Below are 21581 nucleotides of genomic sequence, written 5' to 3' on the forward strand. Positions count from 1 at the left end.
TTCCCTGGAAAGGCCACATACATCTGCTATTGCTGGAGGCTCTTCTGCCACTATACCATTACCTGCCCTTTGCAAACTTGGCCGAAATGGTAACCCCTTTGAAGCACCACTAAAATAAAAAGTCTCTAGGTGGAAGAAACAAATATCATGTGCTAGGCACTCCTAGGCAGGACACAATGAGCACTCTCATTAAAACAGAAGTCTATCAAAGCTTTGCAAGCATCCAAAACAGCAAAAAGGTTGTTTTTTTTTTTAATGGAGAATCATGCCTTCACGAGAATAGTGTGTGAAGACAAGTGTTGAAAAATTGTTTTCCACTCAAAACAGGCATAAAAAATACATTATATCAAAGATGGAAAAATATTAATGTCAAATTAAAGGAGTCCAAGACAGACTACAACTATTTTATTAAATCAGGAACATCAGGTCATGGGCTGTAGTCCGGTATTAAATAGCTGAGGAAAGTGCATACCGTTCAGAAGGTCAGACAAGTGCATCCTCACAAGCTGTATCCTTAAGTTGATGTGTTACTGATAGAGCACACGTTGGAAAGAAAGAGAACTAGGACTGTTAGATCACTTGTAGAAGCAGTACACTGAGAAAAGATGGCCAGAAATGTTTTTATTTTGCACAAGTATAGAACAACATAAATGTCTTTTGATACCTTTGAGCAAAGTTCCTTAAACCTCAAGGTACATCCTAGCGTGTTAATCAATGATAACTGAACAAGCAATAAGACAGGTAAACAGACCTAATAATGTTGCTCAAATAAATTAAAGCCGAATATTTCTGAACCGTCAATATTATTAGCAGATGCTCTTTTTTCAGTCTACTTTTGAAGCAATGTCATCACCAACTAACTTAAAAAGATCACACTTTTCTACAACTAGGTACCCTCTTTCAGGCTCTCAACTGGAAATCAGGCAAACTTAATGGCTGTTTTTTGAAGGGGAGCAGATGATGTGTCTGCTCGTGCAGTACTGACTAAAGATTGAGACAGCAAATCTTGCACAGACAGAACAGATAAGAGATCTGTCTGACAGTTCACTGGAATTTCATTTGCTCTGCAGACAAAATAACAAGGTTGCTTGGAGGTAATCCAATAAACTGTTCCAACAATTATTAACAGAAAGGATTCAAGAAATGTGGAAAAATTGTTAGATTTAAAAAAAAAAAAAAAAAAAAAAGAAAAAGAAGCAAGGTTGAAGGTTTCAAAATTCGTTCAACACTCTCATTAAATGCCTGAATCTCCAGAACTTTGTTGACATTACTTAACCTTTAAAATGAAGGGTCAATCATAAAAAAACCCCACTCTCATAAAACACGAATAAGGTCCAACGTTATCCTCAATCGAGGAACGTCAACATTCAGCACTTTAACTTCCACTCTTTCTCCAGGACCTAACCCCAGGCTTCTTCTCTTCTTCACTTTAGAAAGTTTTGCTTCTGTTATGTTTCGCACTGGAATCAAACCTGCTTTTCCCACACCAATATCAACAAAAACTCCAAATGGCGTTGCATTTTCAACTTTTCCAGTCAGAACAGCACCAACACTTAAGTCTTCAAAGCAGACGATGCTTCTCTTGAAGTCAGGTTTATCAAAATCTATTATAAGAAACATGAAACAAAAATAAGACACTGGAGAAAATGCTTGCATTATTTTCTAAGGTGTTTTTCCAGATGATTGTTTCTAATTAAGAATTCATCCCAAGGTAGCTCTAAGGTCCCAAAACCGGCTTCATTACATTTTTTAGATAAAGACCTATCTATGATAAACAACTGATTTCTTGTATTTTATGAATCACTTTAAAAGACTGTGATTAATGGAGTAACAAGCGTAGTGAAGTCTCTAGTATGAAACTCTCACAAGGGGATCAGAAGTGTGCAGTATATTAGCCAGCAACTGAAAGACTCTAAATTCTCTTGGAGCTAGGGACAAAAGACTTGAGGTGACTCTTACTTGAGCTACAGAAATTATACATGGAATTCTATTCCTATACAAATTTGTATACAGGAAAGTGAATACTCAGTCTCACCACATACTAAAGAGGAAAGTCAACAATGCACTGTTCTTACGATTGCAGGTCAGCTGCACCATGACATCACACGACCAACTGTTTCCCATGACATCACATGATTATATATAAAGTTCGCATGCTGGACTTAAGGGCACAGACAGATCTTTTAAACTCTCTTGTTACTCGCTTACCACTTCCTGCTCCTGCAGTTGTCATCTCAACAACTTCCCTTTCAAGCTTTTCCTACTGCTGTTTTACCTTTCCCAAGATATAACAGAACTGAGATTTTCCACAGAAACCATCACCAAAACAGGATTGCAACCAGTTTCCTATACTTGCCTTTGAGAAATAAAATACAGCCTGAACAAGTTTATAGCTCAAATGCACTGGAAATCAATCACACTAACTTCACCAGGCTCTGGATCAAACCCAAATCGAGTACACAAGCTGGCAAATGCAGCAATAGGCTTTGAATGACATCAAATTTTCTACTGAAGGAATGTACCTAATTGCTCAAGTCCAAAATGGTTAATCTTTTTGTAATATTATACTATGCAGTATAATGAAAAAAGCAACTAAACAGCCATTCAGGGCAATGAGCATAAGAAAATTCAGAGGAATGATGGTAATCTTTTAACATGTCTGCAAACCTGTTTTTTTTTCTCCCCATCCTGGCAGATTCATTACAGTTACCTGATTACTTGTTCAACTTTAATGTTAAAAAGACCATTTCTTGCCTTGCAAGACCTTGGCTAGAAAAAGATCTTTAAAATCATACGGTTAAAATATTCTATTCTTTCCCTTTCCCCATATAATTCTTTCCATTTTCCTTTGTACTAAAATCATTCAGGAAAAATAAACACCGCAGAATTCCAATACAATTTTAGAGGATACATAGAAAAGCGACTCTTTGTCTGTAATTCCCTAATGCCACATCTCTACTGTTGGGAACAACGGAATTTAATCTTTTGGAATCAAGCTTGAGTAAAAGCCATTCAATCGTCCTGAGCTCTGTTAGATGTGGTACATTTCCTAGTGACTGAGAGTCACTAGCAGGGTTACAAACACAATGAATTACAGATATACAAGGCTACTAGACTGCCTACTCTGGTCACAGTCTGTGTACAGTAATACTGAATGTACTGGATCAGCAGAATATGAGTATTTCCACTGAAGATTCTCTTTTGCTTTTATGTCTTCATATGTTAATAGTCTATCCTACTGTAATTTAGATGCAAGACCACCAGAACAAACGGAGACACAGAAAATACACATTTTCAAGATCACCAGTGGGAAATATTTATAAATCTGCAAGGAAACTACTAATGAACACAAAAAATGGGAACAGAAATGTTTGGGGTTTTTTTTTTAAGTGTAAATTTATTATTTGTTATTACAAGCCTGCATCTTTGCTGCCTACCTTTATCTCTTGCTGTCATAAGAGAATCCAGCTGTAAGTTTCATTAAACAACAGCATCTCCAGATGTTTTACTTCATTGCTTACCACATCTTTCTTCCCCTCCACCTCAAACTCTTCAGCACTACTGCAAAGTTTTAGCCAAGGTAGGTCATGAGCCATGTGCTCCAATTACACTTGTCTCCAGGAACTAGTGCATTAAAGAGCAGAACTACACACTACTACGCTACTGCTCCACAGACCTTTATTACTACTCTTTCAGCTTGGTCTCAGCATTCCCCTCCGCGATGGAGAGCCAACACAGATTTAATCAGTATAGAGTCAACATATTGAAACTATTTCATTTGTTAACAGCCATACAACTCCCCTTCCTACGGCTGAAAATGCCATGATTTAAGACAGGATTCACACTCCTTACCTACTGAGCTGGAAAGAAACATCTGACTATGATATAGCCTTTACCTTGCTTGAGAAAAGAAATAGAGTTACACGTCTATGAAAATCTACTACTGAGTTCAGAAGAAGAAAACATGCCGTTTTAAAACTGGTATGTACAACAATCAAACTGAGATTACAACCTTCAAACAAAGGTTTACCTGTTCGGATGTCAAAGCCTTCAGGCTGAGTCAGACCATCAATGATCAGCTGCAGCGTGTGCACCGTTGTATTTAGCCTCTTGGCTGTGCCTTCCAGTCCTTCCTTTTGAATTACGGCATTTACTTTTTGCTGCATATCTGATTTTCCTATGTCATTTGCGTTTCCTCCAATGAAAGATAAAAACCTGTGAAGTTCAAACAAAGATACAGAGAGAGATTTGTAACATCCTTTAGTGGGAGCTGGACCTTTGCTATATTTACGGGGTTAATTACTTTTGGATTGATGCGTGAACCAAATTTCTGATAAAAAATACGAACAGTAAACAGTTTCGCAAGTGCATAGCCTCTCAACTCATCACTGATCAGACACATATGTGGAAACTTAGAATCTATCTGCATACACGTATCTCCTGAAATGGACTACAAAACTAGAAGGAAAATTTCAAAGTGTAAATCATTTCTCAGACTGATGATTTCACCTCATGCTAAAACGGAATCTGAACTGAAAGATGACTTTTAGCAGGAAACTTCCCTAGAAATAAGTGAGAGTTCTATAATACTGTCATTTTTATTGTCACTCTCATTCAAATTAAAAGGAATGGCAATTTAGTAAAACAACAATGAACATTTACAATATTAAATTAATATGAAGAATCTTTAGCCAAATTTAAGAAAAACTTTACATAAAATACTTCTTAATTACAAAGTTCATGGACAAGAGAACAATTAGTTTTTCAGAAATTAAGAAATTATCAAGTCAAAGTAGTTACACAACACAAACACCCTTTTGCAACACCAATTGCAGATTGAGGCAAATTTGGACTGGCATCTAAAAACGCTGAAAAGAAATACTTTAAAATAAATGTGTCTTGATTTGTGATCTCTTTTTTTTTAAATTAAAAAAAAACCCACAAATCACACTTACTGAGGTTTTTAGTTCAGCAATGTCGGCACATATGCTGAGAATAGATAAGAAAAATTCACAGGCAAACCCTACTCCTTACTATCAGTAGTGATGCCTTAGACAATGTTTATTTATCACTGAATAAATGTCCTTATTTTACTGAAGGACTTAAAAATGCAAAACAAGTCTTTAATGGATATAAACCAATGAAAATGAAGATGCAGCTCATAAAAGCTGAGCCACATTGTACTAAAAGCAATTTGTCCTTTCCTCAGTAGACACTTCAGTTATCTGTGTTGCTGCTGCGCTCTGCATCTCACTGTGAGCAAGCCTCTTCTACCCTGCTTTATCATGTTCCTTATTGCTGGAGTGAGGCACGTGGGGTTTTGCGCCTTCTCTACCGCAGCAGACAGGCCCGTGTCCCCCAGAGTCCGACTGAACTTTCCTTCCAAATTCCTAAGAGAGATCCCTCCTTCCTCTCCTTATCCTACTTCACAACAGCTGTAAAGTACACGCCACAAAAGAAGTGCTGACCAGCAGGTTCATGCCCTGTGCCACCGAGTGGTGGGAGACATTCCAGCTCCGTAAGAGAGCAAAAGCCCCCGCTACTCAACCTTGCTTCTCCCCTCAAAAATACATGCTGTGCTTTTATCAAAAACTGGGGCTAGTATGTCTTTTGGCAGGAGACACAGTGTTTTGTTTGGTTTGGGTTTTTTGTTGGGTTTTTTTGGGGTTTTTGGGGGGTTTTTTTTGGTTTTTTTTTTTTGTTTGTTTGTTTTTTGTTATTTTCCTTTTTGTTTTTTAACCTGAGGAACCCAACTGACATTATTTCAGGTGGTGAGTGATAAAAAGTTATACACGCTGAAATACAAAATTGAATTTCTTTTTGAAAAAATATAAATTGAAGGAACATAATTAAAGTAATACCTAACTTTCAGTAAAGCACAAAATTAATCCTTGAGCACAAAGGCAAATCTTCACTCTAAAATTTCCATGGATTTCACCAAAAGAGGGCATCCATTAAAACTGGCTGTCAAGACTTCTACTTTTTTACTGAATTCAAATGCAAGCATGACAATTTAAGAGTACTGTTAGCTCAAGCACATATATTTGCACTTAATAGTGACAGATATAATTTTCACGTTAATTTTCTTAACGCATACAGATCTTTCATGTGGTAATGTATGAAAAAATTAATAAAGATTCAGCGGATGATACTGTTCTCGGGATTTACTGAATTCTGTTTTGATTGACTGCATTTCAATTTTGACATTACTTTTTAAAGTAGTTTCAGGTGGTTTGGAAACAAAATAAATATCAAAACAGATGTAAATTTTTTTATATTGAATACAAAGTTGTTTTTTTTCCATAAACTAACAACGAAACACTACTACAAGTATTTTGTCTAATAAGAACCTATATACGGAAAATATAAAACCTTCTATGAAACCATCTTCTGTTGGTCTCAAAAGAGCGCTAAAAGTGGTTGCAATGATAATACGGAAAATGCGCGTGGGTCCAGGCGAAGTGTTCTTCACAAAACTCCTGGGGGCTGCTGGCTGCTAGCGCTGATGGATGGACAATGCCCCACCACAGCACTAGTGACAGGCGGCAGCTGCCCTGGCTTTGACTGACGTGCCAGATGTAACACGACAAACCCGACCAGCCTCATGACTCAACCTTCTAAATAATGTATGCTTTACCGCCCGCCCCTATAAACAAGTTTGCTGACATTAATGTGCTTGGCTTTATTTCACTCCAAATGGAAATTCAGCTCGAGCACCTCTCCAAGTAACATTTTTTCTCCATTAGGATTTCGCAGAAGCCTATTCACTTTGTAAATATATAACGGGGCAGGTTTCGCTGCTAATAAGTGCAACCACATGGAACAGCCACCCATGTATTAAAAAAAAAAAAAAAGCCCGTTACACACAAAACTGCCGACCGTGTGGATAATGCAATCAGAATGCCCGGTGCTACGTGCAGGCTGCTGGAAAGAAAACCAGCCCGAAACAGGACACAACCCAGGTGCCTGAGCCCTCACTTACTACTTATGAAAGTTATTTCGCCCCCTTTCCTCTGCCTCCCCCACCCTCCGGAAATACCAGCGAAAGTATTTATCTGATATTAAAAAGGATTCCTCATCTAGACAAGGGTGGTAGGCTTGGGCCCTACCTTATCAATTACAGTAATTTAAATAACTTATTAACATGGTTATTGCTTAGAATAAAATTTTGGCTCCACCTGAAGATGATGCTTAAACACGTGCCCAAGTCTAAGTACATGAGAAGTCCCACCAACCTCAGCAGAATTACTGATGTTCCAAAAATCAGGCATTTGGCTAAGAATATTTCAGAATTACAACATATATTAGAGGCAGAAGAGAGCGCTGTAACAAGGCCCAGCATGCACATACACACAAAAAGTAATCTTGAACAGAAACAATGTGTTTCTATTTTGGAAATTCTCACCTTTTAAGTTAGATTTTGGTAAAAACTTAGCATTAACATATTTCCAAATAAAAGCAATTTCTTAGTGGTTACAGATGTAGTTATAGTCTAGTTACAGATCTAGTTATATATTTAATGTATCTTTTTCACTCAAATGAACACAGCCTGAGGGCACTGAGAATAAAAAAAAAAAATAATCAATATAAAGCACAAATCTCTGACTGAACAGTGGCACATTTTATTGATCATTTCTATTTTTAAATGTCATTGCTAAGAACAAAGATGCATGTTTCCTTATTAAAAAAGCAACCCAACAACTTCCTTCAAGAGTTATTTCAAGGTCAGAAAAAAGGGATATAGTCGGTAAGAAGACTGGGATATGGCTACGGGGGGAGGGGGGGAAGGTTTCCATTAATTTACATATTTTGATCTTCGTAATGGTAAACTACCTCACTACATCTCTAAAATACATCACCCAATTTGTAAATGACAGTTCCAGCTGCACAACGCAGGAACATGAATGATCCGTGCAAAAATGAAAGCCCTTCAAGTATTTTCCTGGCTACATAAGTGAACTAAATAACACGTCACAGTAGTTCAAGTGCTATGTTTATCTATTAGAAAGATAAAACCTAAAAGAAAAGTTAACAGAAATGGAAATGGGAAAGGCGAGATGTTTTTTTGTGAAGTGAGGTCATTCTTCTAAGATACACTATCCTTATTTCCTCAAATGTCGAGTGCCTGAGTGAATGGCGAACTTTCTGTTCAAGGCACATCAACTGAGATAAAAGCTGCCAGAGTCTTAGGAGAGTCTTTCAGCCCGGAGTGAGATTTAGCTGGTTTAGAGACTTTGAATTTTATGATTTTCAGGTTTAGGGGATACTCAGAAACCTCTGCGACCACCTTAGTTTTAAAAGCAATCTTTACAGTCTTACAGGACCTGTAGAGAATGGTCATGGCTAAATCACTGATGTTTTTATTTAATACATAATTTCATCCATCTTACCCAGATAAAGAAAGAAAAGTAGCATAAATGTAACAAATAAGCACATCATGTTCACTTAACATACACATCTGCACAAAATTATAGCACAGCCCTTGCAATGCTTAAAAGATAATGCAAATTTCAGTGGAATGCAAAAAACAGTCAGAGAAGAATAAAAATATTACCAAGGGAAGCCTTCCGTAAATTTTACGAAGTTACTTTAAACCCCCCAAAATGCTTCTTATAACGTGCAGGAGTTCTAAAGCTTTGCAAGGGTTTTAGTCACAGTCATTTCTGTTTTATGTAATCACTTCCAGCAACACGACTTAAGAGCTGGGAGTACTGGATTCATTACATTAAAGCAACATGATACGCCATTACATCTTGTCACAGTGCACACATGAATTAATGGTAATGCAACATAATCACTCTGAAAACAAAACAACTTCGCATTAGCATGTGCTTTGTTAGGTAAAATGTACATTCATGACAGTAGCAAACTTCAATTATGCAGACATTTATTTATGTTTTAGTAACGTATTTGAAATGCAAAAGCATTATTTGTATGCGTATGTATAATGCAGATGTTGACTGTTCCTGTTCTCACTAGTGATACGGATCCTCAATTTTCAACTACTGATGCAGATTACATATCAAACAATATTTGTACATCACTCTCTGTAATTAGTTGCTGGACACAGAAAGTTAACGTTTCAAATATATTTCAAGCTACTTAAGTGGTTTAGCCAGATAAGGATATTTAACCAATAAGTTTTTCCTCAAATGCATAAATTATTAACATCATAGATTATCTGACTGCATGCAGAAGGCCAGAAAGCACTCAGATAGTTTATGACATTTTGAACGCATACATCTAAGAAACAATGAGGTTTTTTTCTAAGAGAGACAAGCAATTCAGATACGGTTACGCTGCAGCACAGCCCCTTCGCTACCATACCGCTAGGCACGCTGTTGTTAGCTGTTTTCATGACTACCGATATATCACACAGCTGAAGCGTAACCTGAGATACAAAATAGTGAAACATGATTAGTTATCCACAAAGAATTAGTACTACGGTTAAAGGAGATCATCACATCAAAAAGTTCATATTTTTTTCCTTCAGATTTTTTTTTTTAAATGCAACCAGTAGGAAGTTATTTAAGTTTCAAAATTTTCAACAAATGAAAAGAAATACTACTTGATTTATGGGTCTAGTATTTATAACTTAACTAGAGGATAATTCTTTGCTATTTCCAAGTTCTTCTAATCATTGTTGCTAACTGCATATTTTACATCACATAAAAGTTTTTAAATGTCTTTACTGGATGGCAATTAGCAGTGAAAGCCTTTTCTGCTCTTCTATTTATTGCCAAGATAACTTTCAAAAATATGTCCTTTAAAAATCCAGCTAATAGTCAGACCTGTGAATGAACTGGCCTTCTAAAGTGATGAATATGAACTATTATTTACTTGGCTTAATGGTGCTAATTCTGCAAGTGTTCTCCGTAATTAGGGTTAGACATTTCCTATTAGAAATAGTCATAAGGATTCATTAATTTACCAAGCTTAACTTTTTTTTTTTAGGCTTTTAAAAAAAGAAACTAAAGACTTTACTAAAAAGCATTATTTTGCACGTTAAACAGCTTGAACATACACACACACACATATGCATGTACACACAAGTACAATCTCACTGAAGTGGACAAAAGACGTTTCTGATCGACTTTGTAGTGAATTTAAGGAAAGGCATCCTACCACAGTAAAAACCCTAATCCTCTGTAAAATATTCTCATGTAAAGTGCATTATTAAATAGAATACACCCTTTTGTTTTCATTGCTCAAACACCATACCAAGTAACTGGTCTATTCTATCTAACTCCCTGATTTCTATTCCCCTTAAGCATTGCCTCAGTTGCTCAGTGACGAGGGGACCAGGACAGATCTAAGCCGGCCCCGCAGAGAACTGGAAATGCGGTCAAAGGACAAGTGGGCAGTTGCATAAAGGGCAGGAGAGGAAGAACCTCTTGCTTTTGGTGGTGTCTCCCTAACCAAGAGTTTTCCTTCTCCATTTTCTTACGTGTCAGTACTTGCCTTTAAAGCTGGCAAGCGCAGCTACTTGTTGCAGCTTTTCGGCAAAGCAACTGAGATACTACTGGTCAGCGGCTACCTCCATCCACCCGTGTAAGAGAGTGGCAGAAACACCAGAAATATTTGAGTGATCAATCCATCCACAATGAAATATAAAGTGTTATCAACATGAAGCTCATTACAGGTAAAGATTTAACTCCAAATGTTTTACTTTGGTGAAGAATAGGCCCATGAACGAGTGCTTTGCTGAATCTTCTGGGGATATCAAGCAGCAGCATCAATACACAGTGAAGAGCAAGACATGAATCTTCACTGCAAGTCACTGCTCACTAGGTCAAAAACTTCTCTTATGGCATCACCAGCCACAATGAGCAGTCCTGTCCTCTACCAGGCAGGTCCCAAACCCAGGGAACATCCCCACCTGCGTTACGCTAAATCATGACTTTATGTCTTTTATAAATATTGGTAAAATATTCCTAAGTCAGACTGAAATACAGCCTGTCTGCCAGATGCTGCAATTTGTGAGAAGCAAATACACATTCTGAGTGCCGACCTTTAGCAAAGAGCATTTTTATGATATTTAAATAAAAATCACTAAATGTTAAGATTCAGTCATACGAAACCAACTGCACCCAACAGACTGATACAACAAAGAAAAAACATTGCGTTTTCTTTCCAGCATTTTGGTTTATAAGCATAACCTGGTTGTAACTTCTTGGGACTTCCTAAACGTTTCCTCGGTTTTCCTAGCAGTTCTTTTACAATATGTACCAAGAAATTGGATATGCTCTACATGTTGTATTAATTGTATGTAGAAGATTCTGCCACTATAAACTGGTTTTCACATATAGGCTCTTTAGAAACTTAAAACATAGCTCTGCTTTGCAGGAAAATACGCTGCCTACAAAGGTTTTTGGGGTTTTTTAACTTTTAGGAAATTTTGATTCATGATACTTAGAGGTGTTCATAAGCTCGATGGCTGCACGTGACAAAGCTAAGCTTTGACAGTGTGGAAACCATGAACAGAAATGTTTTGGTTATCTGCAGAGCGTGTTAAATCACCAGTAGGATGTTTTCCAATTATTTTACAGAAATTGTACAGATTTTCAGTTAAGATGTTTAAATGCCATAAATCAATCATACCAGCACCATTTGTGCCACTGTAGTAAAGATTACATCAGTGTTTCCATTATAAAAAACGCTGTTTTTCAGGGGTTTCTAATTCAGCCATAAAAAATGGCTCCAGCCTAAAGCTTGGCAACCAAAGTTACCACTTGGGAGCAATTCTTTTAACCATTTTTTTTTTTTTTTTAAATGGATTGGCCTTTCAAGCTACAAAATAGTTCAGAAAAAGAAAATTAGTGGTTTCAAATTTTGGTGAACTTCTATCCCTCAAAAACATTGTTTTAAAAACTGATAATTTTGTATGTCATAAATCTATAATGTGGACTGCTGCTTTGGGGTAATTTGGATGGAAGCAGTGGATAAAAATCACCGGCTTATTTTGTTTAAAAATAAATGTAACTTCCCATGAAAACTTTTAATCTAATGAAATTTTCACAAACTATTTTCTCATGGCAATATGTGGTAGACATTGCATGAGGAAGCTTTACGACTCATTTATGCAGCATCTATTCCATTCATTTTAATTTCTGTGGTAAGAGGTATGTAATACTGTATTTTATAATGTATTTTATGATTATGTATTTTATGCCTTGAATCAAATCTGCCCATCTTCAAGACAACAACTCCTCTTTGTTAGCACAGATCCACCTGTGAGCTTGACACGGTCCCTGACAAAGTTCTGTGCCAGCACAGAAAAAGAAGAAAGAAATCCCTTGAAAGCAGCAAAGAAAGAGGACTCCTTTAAAATGTAAATTGTTTAAAAATATATATGTATTAAATAATGATTCTAATCCACTTCTAACAGTCTCACTTTTTCTTATGCGCATTAACTTAAATTATAAGAATTACCAATTAGGCTTGAAAACTTGTTTAGTTCTAACATATTAAAGAGTCCTTAGGATGTTGGTTGGTTTCAGTAGACACCTCAAATCCACAACATGAACGTGACTTGATCTTCAGGCTCTCAGAAGCTTTCTCATGAACATAGGCTCAGCAAAAAGGAATTAGAAGCCTAGTCCCATCCACTACCTATCAAAGTTAGCAAAACTCATCAAGAGCCCCGATAAGCTTTGGACTGAATCCCCCATGCAGTATGAATTCCTAGCTGGATTTTTTCTTAATTCACATTTAGGCAGCAAATTGGTTTGGAAAGCCATTTCCATAAGTTCTGAGAAGCTTAACAGCTCATACGCTTTTTTTGAAAAGTCATTTTAAGTATATAATCATTGCTAAATTATAGCATTAGTTCCCTGAGGGGAGGACGTCTGGTCTATATTTAGCCCTTATGTCATCTGTGTCAATTTTTAATACTACACTTCTTGGCTTTTGTCAATTTGCTGCAAAGCTGTATTTTTTTTTTTTTTTCAAACAGCTATTTGCAATGAAAAAGCATTAGAGATATTTGCCTCCTTCCCCATCCCATTATGTGATATCAAGTGACTATGTCTTAATACAATATATACCATAAAAGTTCCCACCTTCATATTTAACAAGCTTTCAAAGAAACTATCTTCTGATTGCAAGAAAAATACTGTCGAACAAAGTAGATTCATAGAAAGCACTTTGAGACTTCTTTTTCGCCCCATATCAAACTATGTGTACAGATACTCATAAATGTCAGAAGTAAGGCAATCAAGAAAACGCCCAAAGAAAATAGAAAAGACAGATTTGGTTAGTTACAGAGACAGGTGTTATGCTTAGTAGTTTTGCTGTTCCATTAGCAAATATTGTGATTATGTTTTTATATTTGTTTTGATATAAACTGATATTCTTTTGCATAAAAAACCTGTATGGTACAATACCTCGGATCTAGGTACTTCACATGAAAATTCAATCTGAGAAGGCACAGTGCTTGGCGAGAAACAAAGAACAGACAATAGCACAGCTGGAAACTTACTTTGAAGTAATTACATCAGCCAAAGAGAAATGACATGACAGGTAGCACTGGTCTGTAGCCACATCATACTTCTGCTATGACTTTGCAGCTTTCGGAGACCAATGAGTTTGACCCAAAGCACATTTTAAGAATCTCCAAGGTATATTCTAAACGGTGTTGGCTATGCAATAGGTGGTAGCCTACTCTAGGAATCATGCATAAGCCTGTGACCCAAACTACTATCTTTTGGTTGAGATGTAAAACTTGTGCTCATTAATTTTTTTTTTTATTATTTTTTAAATAGCAATAATCCTGGGTTCCCAGCCAAACTGCAGATCACAATTATACAATTTGTGATACCTGGTAAAATTGTCTCCAAAATTTCAACTGTATGTGAATATCTGAGCTATTATATCTGAGTAATATTATATCTGAGTAATAATCACACTCACCACTTCAGATATAGAAGTAGCCTCTGCTGCTCTGGAAACAAAGTCACAATTCTTTATTTTCTGACCAACCTTTGTAATAGTATTGTATGTAGATAAGTTCCTGGTTCCTGTAGTATTCCATCATTAATCGGCCATATTTCTTTGCTCCCTGAAGCTATCTTTCTACATTAGTCTTTAAGTCAAGCTGGTAACACTGTGAACACTTTTACTGCTTATTTTATTAGTGTACTAGGGCTGGAAAGCTAAACAGACTATTAACCGAATCCTGACTATTTGATATTTAAATGGAATGAAATAATTTATTGAAAGCCAACATTAATTTTGAATAACCAATTTATTTTATTTTTTTTATATATTAACTCATCCTGAACAATGTCCAGTAGAGGTGACCAACCTTCATCCCCCTATCCACCACCTACCAAATGTCAAAAACCAGTAAAATCAGGGCCTTGCCTAATTTTTTTCTACAGCTACACACAGGGCAGAGAACTAGTAACAAATGCTGATGCATAAGAAAAAAGGGAAATGGTTGTGGAAAAGGAGAAACCAAGGTTACCTACACACTGCACAAAGAGCATGGACTCTAGGAGGCAATTGCATGGTGGTCCTAGAATCAGGCACAAAGAAGAACGAACTGTGGCAGGGAGAGGATGGGAACACGGAGCACACTGCATGCCTCGCAGAAGGAAAGCATGCAGACCTATGCATAGGAATTTGTATATGCAATTATCTCCACCGCAGAGAAAACAGAGCACGCACTGTAAGGAAGGTGTCCTAAAAATGCAAGGTCCTGTAAGACTTTTTTTTAGATAAGAAACACAAGCTTCATAAATTCAGAAATTCAGCATACCTCTCTGAAGCTTAAAGAGGGTTTTGTTTATAAAACAGGAAGCACAACTGTTTCTCCAGGAGTAATATTCTCAATAGAGATGACAAGAATCCTAACGCGTGTAGCTACTGCTGAAATTAGCTCCAGCACATTTTAAGAAAAGAACCTGTTCACCACAAAGCACTTAAAAAATAAATACATGCTGGCTTCTCAAGAGGACAAGCAGAGTCCAGTTTCAACCAGGGCTGATGATAGAAAAGATCACATCTTATACCTACCATTTACCAGCGGCAGTATCCCCTAACCAGAAGCACACATGGATTCCTAATTACTTTTTTCTGACCTACACAAAAAACCATTATCTTCTTTTAGCCAAAGGTCACTTAGTACAACCACCATGTGTTTGGGAACTTTATATATACACATCTTCATTAGAACTCGTAGTGTCAGAATTTAATTTTAAAGGCTCATAATAATGACACATACTCATATAAGTGTGTGTACACTCAAACACACAAATAAACAAATTCTGGTGGTCAAAATTCACTAAGCAGAAAGCTTTTTTGGAACACACTGAACATAAGCAACAAGCAACAACGTAAAAGCAGTTCTTAATGATGCAGAGGTATTAAACTACCACTGACTGAAAATTTGCATGCTATTTCGACTAGATTATTTTTAAGACAAATAAAATTATGTTTTAGTTATAGCCTTTTACATGATACATGGAGTCAAGGTAGAAGGAAAAAAAATAATCGGCTTTCAGACATGTCTAGAACAAAGGATTTGTCTTCACACTTTGTGAACTGAAAGTCCAAACTGAAAGTGATGTGCGGCATAAAGAGTTAGCAAAGAGACGGAAATTGAGAAAAGTGGCCTCGATGAGGGGCAAAGTGATGAGATGAAGAAGACAGGGTCATGGGAGGAAAGTCTGGCAAATTTTTGAAAATTCACCGATTTCCTCACTGAAAAACAATGTGAAAACTATAAAAACCAAAGAATTAAACTGAAAACTTGCATGCATATAAGAGGCAAACCACACCAATCGAAACCCTTCCCTTGTAAAGAACTTCAGAAGCACACCTTTTTCTTGAAGAAACAGGAGAAAGCATCAAATTAATATAAGTATTCCTGTCTCAAAAGGCTGATGAGGCTGTCGTCAGAAAAAACAGTACTTTCATTTTAAAAGTTGGTAACATCAGTGGTTCAAAAAGCTTTCCCCCTGCTTACCTCATTGCAATGTTGTAAGACTCTGGATGAATACAGGTTTGGTCCAAAGGATTGGGCTGTTGCAAGGCACATGGTGTTGGTTTGCTCTTCTTTTTACCCTGCGCACCTGCTTTAGTCAAAAGCGCATGACTTCCAAGTTCAGTTTTCTTACTACTGTCAGAAATCAAAAATGGACATGTCATTCTTAATGAACGAGATCTTAGCCCAGTGCCCACACATAAAAAATGCAATCAGACATACATCCTCCAAAAGGTCATTTTGGATGAATCTTAACAATACAATTATAGCAGAAAAATATAACATATCAATGTAGGCATAAATTATTTTAAAATAGAAACAAACATTGAGAAGGGATTCTCTGCTTCATCAAAATTTCTTCATGATGACAAGACTACAAAGAAAACACTACACAATCCATTGTATCATTTGCAATCTGGATAGCATCTTCTGTCTGTAAAATGGGGACAACTGCATTTACCTACTTGATAACAATCTTGTGAAGATACTCTCATACTTAACTATTGGTTAATAGTCTGCTTAATTTTAAATTTGAAAAATTTATAAACAAAATTTCCTATTGATACTATCTTTAAGTAAGCAAATTGCATCTCAAGCATATTACAGAACAAGGAAAGTATGTGAATACTTAAATATCAGAACTCCTTAAACCACATTCATTGACTTCCTATACTTAAATTTCTGAAGAATTCCACTCAACAGTGGGCCAGGTCAAAATATGAAAAATTTCAAATCTAAAGAACTCAGAACAAGATTTGCTTAGAACAGAAAAAAGCTAACGGTCAACCTACCACTATTTCAGAATTTATAAACCATTTTTTCAAAAATATCTTTATACAGCTTTCTTTAAAACTTAGTGAATACATTATTGACTCCTAGTCAGTTAGCGTCAGTTAGCATTTGGATCGAGGTTTTTTTTTTTTTATTTTTAATTGGCTGGACAATGAAAAGACTCCAAAGTCTCAGAGAGATCAGATCCATGGACAGATTTCTACATTGGTAGGAGGCCTTCACAGAAGAGAGGAAAGAAAGAGATCATCTTCTTGTGTGTAGCATATTTACAGCTGGCACACTTCTTCCTTTAAAGTTTCCCTTAAGTAAAATGTTCAGGATTCGGTAAAGGCATTAAATGACTCCTACTTACAAAGGCTCCTTTCTTGCCTCTTTTGTTTCTTTGTTTTTGTTTCCTAAATCACAAGTTGTTCATGCTTCTGAGGACAAAAGAGAACGCACTGAAAGGACCCTGAACTAGCACTCGGACTTTGGTCTCTACCTATGCATGGACTGTTGACAGAAATGCAGACATAACTTTCTGTTTCCATATCGATTTTTTTAAAATAATCAATATTTGTTAACTTCCAAGTACAAAACCTAATTTGCAGAGCACATTATAAGCCATCAACATGATCAGAGAGAACAAAACTGAAACCTTCTCAAAGTCCATTTCAAAAAGGTTTGGTCTTGCCACCTGGGCCCACAAGAAATATTGCGGAGGCAACAGCGTTAGAGCTTTATTTTGGCCTCAAACTCCAAAGTTATAGCAGATTTCTCAGGTTATACAGTGTTCTCAAGTTTTATGGAATCTGACTAACATCAGAAGCATGCTCCAGCAAGGAAAAAAATGAATACAATGTTCTTAAACATTTCACCAGTGAACATTTGTACAAAGACAAAATGGTGTCAGCCTTTTCTTCCTCTGTTGTATTGCAGCTTTCACTAGAACAGATCTGTACAACGTAAGACCTATCAATCATCCACAGCCTTGAAAACAATTTCTTTGGTCTTCTGGTGCTTACAGTGTGCACCATTTGGCCTGCAGCATGTACCTCCCTGCCAGATGGGCAACCAATCTGTATACCTTCCACCCGGGCAGTAAGCCAGTCCTAATGTGCCTACCTCCTGCCTGGAAGTTACGCGTGTGCTGTTTGGCCAGCAGCAACTGGGAATACAGTATTGCTTCTGAGCACTGGGTTGGCTAAAAAATAGCATGCGCTTCCCAGGAAAATATTTTTTGAGAAAGAGTCAGCGGCAAAATGGGGATGGTGCTACCACTGTGCCCTTTCTTAGTTCTTTATGTTGGAAAGAGAAATGGGAAAGACAGGAGAAGAGACTTTGCCCTAGAAAGGGCACTTTCAGTTGTGGAGAGGAAAGATTTCAGGTGAAGAGGAGAAGCAAAATGAATGGCTGCAAGAGGGAAAGGCTGGGTACAGATACAGGGAATGAAATGGCAGGGAAAAGGATGACCTGGTGTTGACAAACTGGAGTTGGAAAAGGGCCTCTTACACATTTGAGATACAAGTCACATCATGCTTGCTAGGCACAGGAGTGTAACACAGACAGAGCTTGGTCCAGGCAGCTTATTCAACTTTCTCTCTCCAGGTATTGGAATTGAAACTCTCCAAAAAAACACTCTAGTTTACTACCATTATGTTCTGCACAATAATCTTTACCATTTTAAAATGAATTTACAAATCTCTAAAGTATGCCTGAAACACAAGACTGTAAGGTTTTAATATCTCAGATCACAATACTGAGGCATGCCAAATTCCTTCTACAGATTCAGTGGCAGAATTTGTAATTAAACTTACATACTTACAGAAATCCTGACTTAGAGTACTAGGCTAATAAACCATGACTATTCAGCAGAAGACCTATGTTCAACTACGGACTTAAAGAAGTTTATTTGTTAAGATAGTGTCTTTCAGAGGGAAAAGGCCTAGGATTCCTCAAATCTCAAGCCTGAATACAAAACAGAAAGGGAAGAAGTCCTCTCGTAATATTTTGGATAACCTAGTCAAGACAGCCAACATCTCTATTACCTGCAGAAGGTCTTTATATATTCTTGATTGAATCTGATGAAGCCAGCACACTGTTGGAAGGATTTGGGACCCAGACCTTTAACTTCCTTGAGCTGTTCTCGGTTTATAAATGGTCCGTTCTTCTCTCGCCATTCAATTATATTTTTAGCCCTGTTAGCATTCAGTCCTGCAATGTGTCTAAGGGAAAAGTTTACAGAATACATTTATTACCATTGAACAGTCATTACAATAAGTCCTATCCATTACCAGGATACACATTACTGTAGAAAAGCTGGTTTACAAAACTCAAAAACGGCTAAGAAATTTGCAAATAGACTCCCAGACCAAAGGCAACTGAAAAAGGATCCCTTCTCTTACTTCTGTGGAAGGAATCCACTCAAGTCAACAAAACTTGGTACAGCAATATGGTTCTGCGCATACCTAACTAGTAAGCCAGGGACGTGTAATTTATGATCTGTTGGCTATTTCTGTAATGCCAACTCAATTTGTCATGTCTTATGGCCTGCCCCCAGCTGCCCTCTTCAGGAAACAACGTGGGAGGAGGGTTCAGGACAGATAAATTGTTCCTGTGAGAACAGCCCCCTCTCAGCTATACTCTTCCAATGGCACCACAACACCTTGCCCCAACATGAAGGGCTGATGTCTGCTGTCCAGAAGGAGAGTGGCTGGGAGCAGCTTGCCTTTCTCACACAGTTTAACAGATCCACACGGCTTGTTCCTTTTCTCTCAGCTGCACTTGAGATAAGAGAGCAGCTGGGAACAGGCTGCACGAGTTGTTCTGAGGGCAGCTCGGCTCTGGCAAAGAACTCACCTGTGAAGCGCAACTGCAGTTAGCCAAGTTCCTTCAGGAAGCAGTGGGTTTGCCGCACATTTTCTGTACGAACATGTGAGTACAACTTTCTGTGTATGGAGTATGTTAATCATAGAAAGAGGGAAAAGAGCTGCAGTGGGCAGTTACTCCTGGCACTGCAGAAGGAAATGTCACCCATCTGGCTCCATATATCAGATGCCATTGCTTTAAGTCAATGGCAGCAGAGACCTGTTTGTGGAATGGCACGGGCTGACTCTAGAAAAACACCACCAGCAAATCTGGCAAGAATAGTAAAAAATCAGGGAAAAAAAAATAATAATAAAAAAAAAATCTTTCCTTTATTCTCATCCTCAAGCAAAAGTTAAAAAAATAATCCAAAGTTGGTGAAACCTCAGAATTAAATTGGAGAGACACACCTTTAACCATAGACAAAATATTAATCATCAGGAATGGAATTTTCTCAAAAAAGTTCTTAGAAACATTATGAAATCCAGCTTATTTACACTGAATACGACACTGAGTTCACAGAATTTTCCACTGATGATCTCAATTCTTTCAAGTGTGATACTCAGCAGTAACGCAAGCAGTACTGTCACCCCTTCCACGCGTAGTGTGCACCAACAAGTGTATTTGATTCATCATTGGGCAGGAACAGAAAGCCCTGCTCACGGTATATTCTAGCTACAGTGAAAATTTCATTTAGACCGCATCTACGCAGAACAGCAGAATTGAACTGCTGAAGTTCTGACAGTGAAAGCTGACAGTGTTCACCCACTGCACTTGCTCGGGTAGGGTTTTATTCATGAATGAAAGCTGGTCAGCCCCATTTACCCATAGGTACTGCTTTCTTTCTTACTAATAGCTGATCTAAGTCTGAAAGAAGGTAAGACAGAAGGTAAATCATGAGTCAGGCTAAGAATTAGATACACACACAGAAAAAGAATATGGAAGACAAAATGGAAAAACAATAAGAATAGAGAGAGAGCCTCTTCAAAGTATCGAAAGACGTTTTCAGGAATGCAAGTAAGGGGTTAAAAAAATTAAGAAGAGCTAGCAAGAATACATTTTTCCTAACTTTGATACCTAATATAATTCTTACTAGCTAGATTACAGGCATTCTTTTTCTTCCCCTCCTACTACAGAGGATGACAGCAACACTTTGCTCTTCTGAGAGGCTGCTCAGCTAAACGATTCTCAATTCTACACACTCAAAAGACAGAATGAGCTTTTAATTTCTAACCAAGAGAAATAAAATCCAGAACATTTTCCAAGTAAATATAGCATAATTACTTTAAAAAAAAAATCAGTAAGAAGGGATAAATTTTTCAGCAGTTTCCCCTTAAATCTTTCCTTTTCTCCTTTCCTCACCCAATTTTACAACCTGTTCCGCTTAGCCGTACCTATAAAAATACTTTCTAAGAGACAGAAAGTACATTTGAAAATCCCTTTCTCCGTGTAAAAACATGAATTAATTATATCACGTTTTTCTAAAATTGCAGTGTTGGTTCAAAATTTTTTAAATATCTGTTTTTCTCCGAAGAATAGTTTTACCCCAGAGAATCACACATACCCTTCAAAACTGACTCTTAATGATCCAGAGAAATACTGTCTTAATGTGTCATTCTCATGTAATTGGAAGTTTAACACAAGAGCCATTTGCTCCAGCTGAGCTTGAGTCAGATGGCAGACTAAACAGAGGCCTCTGTGATCCAGAGCCATGCAATTACTGGAATAGGAAAACGTTTGACTCACCTTAATAGTATTTCTGAGCAGATGTTAATATCAACTCCTACAAAGCTGACACACTCTTCAACCACACTGTCCAGAGTCGCTTTGAGCAAAGTCTGTGATACATCATGCTGAGAAACAAAAATGGAGATATCGGGTTACTGAAATATCGAAGAGTACATAAATAAGAACTGCAAACAATACTAACATTAATGAAATAGTTGCTAGAACTTAT

The 21581-nt window shown here is 37.2% G+C and overlaps 1 protein-coding gene across 5 annotated transcripts in view; it reads right to left on the reverse strand.

The window, feature by feature from the left end:
• Positions 1–604: 604 nt before the first annotated feature.
• SRBD1 (S1 RNA binding domain 1) overlaps positions 605–21581 on the reverse strand; it is a 132918-nt gene continuing 111941 nt past the window's right edge. For 4 of the 5 annotated variants that reach the window (XM_054195658.1, XM_054195656.1, XM_054195657.1 and 1 more), the window contains exons 19-23: positions 21371–21477; positions 18808–18984; positions 15971–16123; positions 4031–4215; positions 605–1604 (exon numbers count right to left, since the gene is read on the reverse strand). In XM_054195658.1, the coding sequence (XP_054051633.1) occupies positions 1315–1604; positions 4031–4215; positions 15971–16123; positions 18808–18984; positions 21371–21477 (912 nt within the window). In that variant the 3' untranslated portion in view covers positions 605–1314. The remainder of the gene's footprint in view (positions 1605–4030; positions 4216–15970; positions 16124–18807; positions 18985–21370; positions 21478–21581) is intronic. The other variant, XM_054195659.1, reaches the window with a different exon arrangement.

This window comes from Rissa tridactyla, chromosome 3 (genome assembly GCF_028500815.1).
Source record: "Rissa tridactyla isolate bRisTri1 chromosome 3, bRisTri1.patW.cur.20221130, whole genome shotgun sequence".
Classification (NCBI taxonomy): domain Eukaryota; kingdom Metazoa; phylum Chordata; class Aves; order Charadriiformes; family Laridae; genus Rissa; species Rissa tridactyla.